General features: G+C 38.9%; 1 protein-coding gene across 2 annotated transcripts in view; it reads left to right on the top strand.

The window, feature by feature from the left end:
* The first annotated feature begins 865 nt into the window (after positions 1-865).
* RPAP2 (RNA polymerase II associated protein 2) overlaps positions 866-11,153 on the top strand; it is a 32,656-nt gene continuing 22,368 nt past the window's right edge. Inside the window, exons 1-9 of one of the 2 annotated variants that reach the window (XM_018072280.1) lie at positions 866-941; positions 1,719-1,833; positions 2,502-2,600; positions 3,563-3,628; positions 4,622-4,710; positions 5,711-5,746; positions 6,598-7,534; positions 7,850-7,944; positions 9,695-9,775. In XM_018072280.1, the coding sequence (XP_017927769.1) occupies positions 1,741-1,833; positions 2,502-2,600; positions 3,563-3,628; positions 4,622-4,710; positions 5,711-5,746; positions 6,598-7,534; positions 7,850-7,944; positions 9,695-9,775 (1,496 nt within the window). In that variant the 5' untranslated portion in view covers positions 866-941; positions 1,719-1,740. Of the gene's footprint in view, positions 942-1,039; positions 1,101-1,718; positions 1,834-2,501; positions 2,601-3,562; positions 3,629-4,621; positions 4,711-5,710; positions 5,747-6,597; positions 7,535-7,849; positions 7,945-9,694; positions 9,776-11,153 lie in introns of those variants that run through there. The other variant, XM_018072279.2, reaches the window with a different exon arrangement.

The following is an 11,153-nucleotide window of genomic DNA, read 5'->3' as shown; positions in this document are numbered from 1 at the left end:
CCCAGCGCGGCTCCGCCCGGGTGAGAGGTCGGCGGGCGGGGCGGCGGCGATGGCGACGATGGCGGCCGGGACGGGCAGGCCCGCCGGCGGCGCGCAGGTGGGCTCCGCGCGCCCGCCCCCCGCCTGGCGCCCTTGGGCTCTCCCCGTGCCTCAGGCGGCACAGCGGCGGGCTCGCCCAACTCGCATGTGCCGAGGGGAGGGCAGGACGGCTCGGCGGGCCTCCGCCGGGCCGGGCGGGCGGGTGCGTGGCGCGATGGGCGGCAGGACGGGCGAGGCGGGTTCTGGGAACCCCGCCGTCCCCTCGGGCTGTGCGGGGACAGCCCGGCCCCGGCCCTCGACAGCGGTCGGCAGCGGTTGGAGCTGCTGCTCCTCGTGTCAAAGCATAACACGGTATCCTCCCGCCCCTGCTGCCTCTCGTCCAGGGAGCGCGCTGCGAGGCCCCCGTGTCACCGCCGGTCAGGGGCAGGCCGGGGGTCAGCGAGGGCGGCGGTGGCAGCAGTGGCTCTTTGTGAGCTTCGAGCAAATGCCAGCGGTGGGACAGCCGAGAGGACAGCGGGGTGCGGGGGTAACGCTGGCCCGGAGAGCCGGGGTGCGATTTGCACAACATAACTGTCAGAATTATTCTCCCCTTTTTGAGTATGCAGAACATGGTGTATGAATGGGAAGTATGGGAAGAGCTGGGTCTGTCTGTCCTCGCACTTGTGTCTAACTAGTTGCTGAATGCTTACTAGCTTACTGAAGTCACGGCCATCAAAAGCAAGTTTCTAAGCAATTGTCTTGATTATGCTTACAGTTTAGAGGTTTTAATTTTTTTTCAGATTCCTGTATTTTCCAGTGTTAAAGGAAGAAAGTACACTAATTTCTATATTTCTACATTTTTATATTTGATTTCTAGGAAATAAGCATTCAGCTGCTCCAAAGAATGGAGATGCTGCTCAGAGGTATAGTTTCTGACTAACAAAAAGCGACATTTGTGTCATTTTACCTCACTTTGAAATGGCATTCTCTGCCTTGCTTGTCTTTTGTCTTTCTCAGAGTACCATGACTACCTGCAGGAGATCAGCAGCGTCATCATGCAGGCTTGTTTGGAGTGATGCTGTGTAACTTCTAACAGCATGCACATATGTGCATTGTATAATATGCTAAAAGTCTATGAATCCAACCTGCACAATTGTATTTCCTTAGTAATACTTGCTTTTTGCCATCTTAACTTCATACCTGCCATTTATACTTATTCACATTAAAAAGCATTCAGGAAATCTACTGTAGTAGCATTTGTTTGATTTATTCCTTCTTTTACTTTGTAACCTCATGTACAATCATGTTCCAGTCCTTTTTTCTTCCCACTCTTCTTGTCTTATCCAGCTCCTATTCTCTCGACAACACTCTATAAATTGTGTGTCCTAGGCTCTTTCTCCAGCCAGTTCTTGGTTTCCCTCTTGCAAGAAGAGTTGGGTCACCTTGAGGGGGGTGTATTGCAATGCAATTAGAGTCAATACTTTTCCTGACCAGAGTGGAAATAAAACAAACCAAGGTTGGAAACTCCTTTGTGGTTATAACAGAATTACTAGTCCAATTACTCGTTGCTTTGTTTGGCCCACATAGTGTGATGCAGAAAAGTATAAGCTACTGTATTTCAGAAGAAAGATAAAGATATGGCTGGAAATTTGTTTATGAAAATCTGCCCTCTGTGTCATTCAGTGTCTGTTCTGTTATAGGAAAGCAGCTCTGGAAGCTGCTATGAGAAAGAAGATTGAATTTGAGAAAAAAGCGTTGTCTATTGTTGAACAGCTCCTGGAGGAGAACATTACTGAGGAGTTCCTTCTAAATTCTGTAGGTGTTGCAAGTTTTTGTACTGTTTTGTATCTTAGTGTGCTGCTTTTTTTTCCAAAGTTCTTGGAACAATTTACTGCATTTTAAAATAGACAAACCATTGATTGCCTCTCTCATGAGCTCTGATGATGATTGCCTTGTTTTCAAGGGTTCCGCAGTGAAAACATGCCCTAGTTTTGCAGGACTGTATACATTTATGAATCCTCACCCTATTATCACAGCCTTTTTATATACCTCTGTGGTTCTGGACTGGTGGGTGAAGTATAAATATTTAGGTCTACATCACATCATCTGTGAATTTAGGCAAAGTTTCTATAAATACATCATGGTTTATCTGGCAGCACAGTTTTGCTGGAATAGTATGATGATTATTCCTGTTAAGGTTATAAATAAACTGGTAAATATAAATAAAGGAAAATTATGGAAATGGGTGCTACACTAGAGACAAAATTATGAAGCTCTTGTATTTGTAAAAAGAAGTGCCCATGTCTGTCTTCTTTCTGTTTACCCTTTTAGCATTTTTACTGTGTAGGTTTTAAATGTTGTTTATTAAACTTACTAGGTAACTTATAAAATTTAAAATACTTACTTGCTTATGAGATGTTTTGAGTACAAAAATTGACATATTTTCCAGTATCTGTTGTTGAACTATTTTCTTGTCATTTTAGGGAAAGTGTATTACTCCATCTCACTATAAAGACATTGTTGATGAACGATCTATCATCAAACTATGTGGTTATCCTCTGTGTCAAAATAAACTGGAAAATGTAAGTTGCTTTTCATTAATGTTGTTATCACAATTTTGATTCTCTTGCATTTTCTTTTTAAACGATTAAACAAAGATTAAAATACTGCCAAGTAATGGGCCAGGCATCATATCACTCCGTTTCAGTATAATCCTTCTGAAGTGAGAGGTAAAGTTTGATTAGAAGACAACAGTTACTATATGGTAAATCAGTTAGCATCTACTTTGACAGTGATAAAGATCAATGAGTTATGGCTTCATGGCCTTCCTTTGTGCATGAGAAAATTTTCTAATCTTGTTCTTTTGTCAGTATAGCCACAAGTGTCTGTGAGAAGGATTGAAGTGAAAAAATAATACAATGCAGGGATATTATTATGTGAATACATATACATCTGCTGTAAAAATGTATGTCAACTGTGTCAAAATCATAGTCAGACTTCTTTTAGCAGAACTCAGTTCAGTTAGATACCTGTGATGTAATACCAGTGGTACACTTGATTATCTGGAAAAAAAACCTACTTGAGTACAAAAAAATTTGCTGTTTTGGACTTCATATATTCACATAGAAGTTCACTTTGAAATTGTATTACATTTTACAGAAGTTCCTCTCTGGGTTTGTCTGGGTAGTGGTGGGGGTCTCTGACATTACAGTCTCAAGTGCATATAAATAGATAGGAATTAAGGAAGGACCTGTCTGTCATTGCTCAGCACTTACACATGAGAAAAGTGTCTGCCATGGCAGCTCCCTTGTTTTATGTTCAGCACTGACTTTCTTGTAGATCTGAAGTTGCCTTCTACTGATGATGAGACATATGATTAAAGATAAATTGCTGTTCTTACAGGTGAGAAGGTACAACATCAGAATTGAGAGAAAAGGTGGTTGTAGTATGCAATTCAGTTAGAACATATTGCACTTAAAAATGAAGCTTTCTGTATAGTCACCATGGAAGTAACAGTCTTACTGGTGAAAACATTCTGTTTTAGGTGCCAAAGCAGAAGTACAAGATTTCAACAAAAACTAACAGAGTTTATGATATCACTGAAAGAAAGGTATGATAACAAGTCTGTTTCTAGAATGTATCTAGTAGTTGCAATGTCAGAACTGCATTTTGTAACAGCATTAATATAATGACTTTGATTTAGAGCCAGTATTTTTGGTTCTTACAAAAATAATTTTCACAAACAGGAGGTTTTTGTGTGTTTCAGTTTCTAGATGCTGTCTTTGGTAAAACAAACCCACATATTTTCTATATTTAAACATAACATGGAAAATTTTACCTGGATAGCAGTTTGAATGTGGTACAGCTGATCTGTGAAAGACATTTGTGACACATGTGGTTGTATAAAAATCATCTTTGCCCGTTCGCAGGATATGCAGTCACCTACAGATGCTTAGACATTAAATTGTAAGATAAATATTTCCAGTTACAGAACAAATTTCTTCAGTGTCACTAGTATTCATTCCTTTCCTCTGTTTACAACTTCAGGATACATGAAATTCTAGGAATTGCTTTTTTAGGCAACCAGGCAAGACTCCAAGAAGATGCTGTGTCTTCTTCCCTTGTGACGCAAGTGTGCAAGTCAATTTTTCAAAGATGCTGCAAAATTTTAGGTGTTGTTCCAAGTATTGCAAAAAACCAAGTTCTGTTGCTGACCAAAATTTTAATTATTAAACATCTGAATTTTATTGCATGTGTTTTAAACTGTATGACCGTCTTGGGTTATGGCTTGTTCTTTGAACAGTTTGTTGGGGGTTTTTTAATTATTTTTATGTAGGAGTCAACACTGATTTGCTTATCAGTATGTAATGAAAGTACAAAAAGCAGAAAAATGGGAAAAAAGAAGCTAAAAGTGGCTTTTGGGGAATGGGATAGACCTATTTGATATGTTTGATTTTTCAGGTGAATTAAAAACCTGCTCATAGTCTTGAAAAGAAACATGAATTGGTACTTAATACAGGCATAAAAAACAATTACTTTTGTACCTTTCTATGAGTATTGAAGTTGGCTTTAGTCATATCTTTTTGCTTTCTTTCATTTCCAGTGCTTTTGCAGCAACTTTTGCTATAGAGCATCTAAATATTTTGAAGCTCAAATTTCTAAAAGTCCAGTATGGATGAGAGAAGAAGAAAAGTAAGTATAATCTTATACATTCATTGCTCTTTTTGAGAATATCACTTCTCTTTGCAAGCTGCAATGCTAATTAATTAGTTGAAGCGTATCAATATTATTTGTCTGAAGCAGAGGTAACTGATGTTAAGGTGTAAGCTTAGCACAGTGTTCCTTTTAAGTGTTGTTGCCATATGGATTACAACAATTGACAAGGCTCAGTACTGCTCACACCTGCTTAGTAGACATGACCATGTTTTGATCACCCTTAGCACAGCACTTGGCATTGATCTTCAGCTTAGACTGTGAATGCTTGCATCTGAGAGCAGACTACACCATGAAGAATTTCTTTGTCCTATCTAAATTTCAGATTGCCCATTTCACGTTGTTCCTGCAATACCCATTTTGGAACAGTGTAATGCAGTCTGTTCCTAGCTTAGGAAACACAGGCTTGCAGTAATGAGTGGAGCCAATGGGTGTCACTGTTGAACAGTAAGGACTTGCATAGAGAATGTTCTGCTGAATTCATTCAACTTTCGTTCTCCAAGACAGTACTTTTCATAGTCTCCTGGTTTTCAGCAGAGGGAACTAGCTGAATTTATAGGTGTGAGCTCATTTTCACAGTCATAGGAAATAGGATACTCAGCAGTGTTTTAAAATCTCCGTCATTGGAGGTTTTCAAGATTTAAACTTCATGAATTTGTGGCTGATCAAACCTGCTGCTGGTGACAGTTGCATTACAAGCAGGAGGTCAGACTGGAGCCTTACAGAGGTCCTTTCTGACTAACATTGATGTGACTTGCTGATTGTGTTAAACGTTGTTCACTGTAACAGCCTGGTGCTGCAGGCACACGAGTCCCTCTCTGTGAACACGTGTGCAGAAACCTGCTCTCATAGCCTTGCTTTGAACAGTGGGTGTTGGATCCTCAGGCATCCCTTCCAAGCTCAACTATTTTTGTATTTATGTGTATTTCGAGAGAATTGAATAGCAGGAAAGTCTTCATTCTGTGTCTTCTTTTTGCAGACCACCAGACATAGAGCTGCTGAAGGAGGGACAGAGGTACACTGATCAATTTTATTTTTTTTTATATGCACCTATACTTAGAAATTTTAGTATCGTATCAGGTGAAACGGGAATCTTTGATTTCCTGTATTATAGAAAAGACCTTATTAGAACCTACACAATGTTTTTTTTCCTTTGTGATTCTAACCCAGCATATTTGATCTGTATGATTTAGTGTACAGCTGCTCTTAGATTGTGTCTCAATTGAGCCCGTTGAAATGTGAAACAAAGACACTGTTTGTATTTTGCATATTTTATGCCATCTATTCTTTATAAAGAAAATTGTGCCAATTACATGTGATGAAAGCTTCTGTACTTCCTGATCTAAAATGTCTGTATCAGCCAAAATGAAATCACACCACTCTGTCATCTCTTTGTACCTCTCTGTGTATTGTGACTTTTTGTTTGTTTTCTTTTGCAACCCGTGGCCATTAGGTGGCAAACTTGCATATGGTCAAACAGCTCTGCTGTCCCTCTGATTTTAGGGTACTATATTCCTATTTATTTTAACATGCCTGTCTTTGTTTTAAAATTGCAGTATTCATCATGCTAAGTCTGATCTTATTTTACTGTCCTTAATAATATTTTATTTACTTTTCTAACTGACAATAATCAGCTGAGAACTCCTGTCTTTAAATAGTCTTAATACTTGTCATCTTGATTGCAGAACAGTACAAATCTAAGTTCAAGAAGACTTTTAGAAGAGCAGCTATGATTCTTAAAGCAAAAATCATTCTTCTTCTCTAAGGGGAAAAATGCTTTGTTTATCATTCTTACATGAGAATGAAAAGCTACTGCAGGTAGCACCCATTTCTTATTTTGTTGATGGCTTGTGTTGTCTGTTACAGTGGACGGTCTGGAGAAGAGGTGAAACTACGTGATGAAGTAATTAAAGCATCTGACATTGAAAATCCTAGGATACCTTCAGAGCCATGTGAAGCTGGTTCTCATGACACAGCCAGTGAGAGCAGCAGTGATAATGAGCAAGAATTTATTTCGTCTGTCCTACCAGGAAGTCAGTCAAGTTCAGCCAATTTTACACAGCAATTGCCCAGAAAAAGCATCCTCAAAAAAAAGCATGCTCAGAAAGTCTATCCCAGCTCTAAAACTGAAGATTCAGATGTGATAGAAGCCACTGAACAACTCTCTCATTGTAAATTAGATGCTCAGGAAGAAGTGCATGCTTGCTCTGTTCATAATGAAATAACTGCACCACCTTCAAAAAATACTACTCTAGGGAAATCGAGTGCTTCACAAATCTGTGAAAATACCTGTGGATCACAAATAGTTTTTCTAGGTGTGAGCAAAAGAGGGGCAGAACATCTTAGAAGAACACTAGCTAACTCAACAGAATATAGAAAACATGAACTGAGGAATCCAGTTAATTCCAAAGGCAGTTTACTGGAAGTGCTTAGGCACACACTTACAGAATGGAGAACTGAGGAAACTTTAAAATTTCTCTATGGCCCAAACTATACTTCTTTGTGCTCCTCAGAGTGCATAGCACCTGCCAGCCAAGAGACTGAAGAACTCGATGAGGATGACTTAGATACAGCCGATGATCTTAACGCTGTTGCTGTAAGAGAGTCTGAAAACAGCTTGAATTATTCTTTACCTTTCACAGGCCCGGGTGGAATAGTTAAGCCTGTGCCTAGTTACGAAAAGTTAAAAAAAGAAACGGAGTTCCTAGAACTCCGAGTGAAAGAGTTCTATAAAGGGAGGTGCATCTTGGCTGAAGAGGCAGCGACACATGCACAGAAAGAGGAACATCCAAGCACAGACAAAGTAAGTGTCCAGTGGAATAGTTTGGAGGCTGTGTAAAGCCTGAATAGGCCTTCAAAGAATTATTACTTTGTTTCTGCCATCCTAAGTGGGTGTCTCACACAGGGAAGAAGAAAAGTATGCTGGCTGCACACTGTATGTTGGGTCAGATTATGCATGTTTCTGTCCATTAAAAAATTACAGTTTGGGGGTTTTTTTCTGTTCAGAGACAAGAGTAATCTTATGTTTAAACATTTATTGATAATCTGTGGCTGTTTTGATGCACTGACTTTAATTAAATACTAGGTTATGGCTGCTAAGGTGTTTTGTCTAACACAGGATGATCAACACGAAGATCTCACCTTCCCACTTGTTGATTCCAATGCACAAATGCAGATTAGAAAGCGAATCGTCCTTGAAAAACTGAGAAAAGTGTAAGTATCCTTTACTTTGTTAAATGTCAGTCTGAAGTTGGTGCTAATTCTTAAGTAACAAACACGCTGTCCAAGGATGGGCCTGGCTTTCTCTAGGTGGCCTTAGTCATAGCTTAAACCCACTATTGTCCAAAAGCACTTATTTATTTCTGTGACAGTCACCTGTAGTACACTTGCAGATGTCAGTTTGCATGGTCTGCATGTACCAACTGCTCAATTTTAAACTGAAAAACCTGAAGTTGATTGGGAGGAGTGCAAGTATTTGTCTTGTACATTAAGCATACTGTTACTGGTAAAAAAAATCTACAGAGAAGGAAGCAATGTTTTCAAACCTCATAATCCTTTAAGCAAAGGTGTTACTAAAAGAGTTTCTATTCCATGTTTGGATGGCTGATATCAGTATGCCACTAGCTACAAGCATTAAAGGCCCTCAGAGTTGAATCTTAAAACTTCCCAAACATCAGACCTTCTTCATATAGATAAAAGGGCTTTGGAGTCCCAGAAAATAAATTAAGGCATTTCTGTTGTAGCTGTTAGAATTACTAAATTGTCAAAGTTGAGAGCACCTTGAAAATATTCTCATTGTCAAGGCAATGCAGATAAATGAGTCGAGTCTTTGAAGCTCATGATTCTGGTATTTTTGTTAGGGGTATTTACTTTTCCTGTAGTTTGTGTTAGCCAGCCAAACTACATTTTGCCAAAGGTTTGGTTTTTTTTAAACTAAAAACCCCCACAACCAAAACTTCCCCCCCCAAAATAAAAGAAAAAAATCCTTTCTGTTTTTCTCTACCTGCAACATGTGTGGATAGGCAACAATCATGGAATCAAACCATCCTGCAAGTGTCTGGCCTGTGTTGATTGTTTTACGTTTTCTGAGTGATGCAGTGATCCTGTCACAGTTTTCATTGTGATAAAGCAGGGAATATCCCCAGCATCATGAGAGTCCTGTGCTCAGTTTTTGTAAAACATGCAGTGATGTACAGAACAGAAATCGTGATTCTTCCAGTGGTATTGATGCACTGTGTGCATGTGAATGGAAATTCAAACGCAAGAGGATATTAACTATTAAACGAGTGAACTGAGGCAAAAGTTTAATCCTAAATGTGAAAAACAATGCACATTATTTCCATCATTTGGGAATACTGACAACTAGTTAAACATTATGTGCGGTGTGTGTGCTCTATCAGTTTTTATGTACAGTCAGGTAAGGAGAAAACCTGTATTTTTCTGTCTTTTGAAATTTTCTGATTACTATCATCTTGGTTTCAACTATCAAGCTCACAGTGGAGTGATATTTCTCTTGCATCTGTGCAAGTCTGAGGTGAGCAGGTATATTCTGTGTGCAAGTCTCAGACATGTAGTTTCCTTCTGTATTGTTATTTTTGAACCAAGTAAATATAAACCTTTGAAAAATTTATAAGGCCTGTAGTTCCAATCCTCATAATTTTAAGAATATCTTGTCAGAACTGAAATGTGAAATGAGTAAGAAAATGTAGGTAGAACTGTATTTAATTTCTTCTTCACGTTCACTCTGAACTAGAGCTTATTTTTTAAAACAAGCTGTTGTGAAGTGAAGGTGGTGGCCCAAACACCACTCAGAAGCTGCAATGAAAACTACAGGCCTGATCTATTGCACAAAAGTCACTCCTTTTCTTTTTACTAACTTTGATAAGCTTTGGCAGGAGTCCTACTTGAGAAGAAATAAGAAAGAGAAGAAAATGCATATTGACTGGTGTCTTTTGCCCCCTAGATTACCTGCAGTTTTGGGCCCTCTTCAGGTCACTCCAGGTGACATTTATGCAGAGCTGAAAAATCTTGTCAAAACTTTCCAGTGAGTATTGATCCTTATTTAGAGATTTTTCTTAATTGATTAATTAAACATGCCGATGAACGATTTGCAGATTTGCTCTTTTCTAGCTGTGTGTTCATGTAGGTAATGTCCCATTCCCTGTGGACTAACAAGTCAACCCTTTCCCTGCTCCTGACAGTGACTAGGTCACCAGGAGTATTTGTAGATTTTTAAAAACTAGGCCAGTGGTCTCTGGAGGATGATGGTGAGTCTTTTAAAGGTTCTGCTACCTTGTCACCTCCTATTAAGCATGAGTTTCTGAGATCTGTCGCTTTCTTTTGCTCTGGCTCCCTGCAGCTGGGCTAAATGGTTTTAATGTGATTAATAATTGTTACCAGTAACTTCTAGAGTCAGGAAGATGGTCCAGTTTGACCTGTCTTGTTCCTGATTTTAAAGGGAAGTAGATTTAGTGGGCACTTTTACCATCACAGAGGAAGCTTCTGCTTCAGTCAGTAGGACTAAAGACAGTATTTGGAAACAGTGAGATAAAGGAGGGAAAACAGAATGGTGGTAGGTTCTCTGAAGGTTTTTAGGTTTCCTTTGGAACACGACTCTCATAACTTGGACCTAGATCATGTTCTGCATCCTCAAGTGTTGTCAGGAAAAGAACAACAGCAATTGCTAACTGTGTGTACATTGTCACTCTTGAAACATCGTTCCCACATCCTCAACCTGCATGAGGTTTACATGTGAATTTTCCAGAACTCATTCATGCAGCATTTGCCACAAGGAATCTGGGCTGGAAGGATGCCACTAAAACCCAGATGTCTATATGCAGGATTTCTTACTGTGGAAAATTCTGTCTTCCCTTCCGTTGACTCTGATCATGATCTCTTTTATTTAAAAGAATTATTAGTGTTTGAACTTGATTCTATGATTGCAGTCTTTTAAGTCCTGATTAACCTTTTGTTTTAACAGCAACATTGAAACCAGGGGAGGTATTTTTGGTTATATCAAAGCAACATATACATACTGTATAGATACCTGTTATTTGAATAAGATCTTCTGTCTTAAAACAGTTTCATTGCTCTGCAGTTTTAATTCTTAATAGTTGCTTTAGCTTATGGATTGATAAAACTGGAAAAACTACGTTTGGTCTCTTTCAGTCTACTTTTGTATGATTGATTATGTAAGAAGGCCTGGAGGTTCTCAAAAGCAGAACTTCTATTTTAAATAATTTTTGCTATTCAAAGACAATGTGGCCTGAATATAAAGTTTTAGAAGTGGTTTATAAAAATAAGACTTGTAGCCAAAATAGACTTCTAAAATGTATATATATAAAACATATATATATATGTATATATATATATTTAAAGAGTGGAACTAAATTAATTTATTTGGGCTTTGATCCCAATATTTA

The sequence above is a fragment of the Manacus vitellinus genome, unplaced genomic scaffold (genome assembly GCF_001715985.3).
Source record: "Manacus vitellinus isolate BGI_N305 unplaced genomic scaffold, ASM171598v3 scaffold_21_pilon, whole genome shotgun sequence".
NCBI classification, from domain to species: Eukaryota; Metazoa; Chordata; class Aves; order Passeriformes; family Pipridae; genus Manacus; species Manacus vitellinus.
The sequence above is the reverse complement of the archived record's forward strand: the minus strand, read 5'-3'. Positions and strand labels throughout refer to the sequence as shown.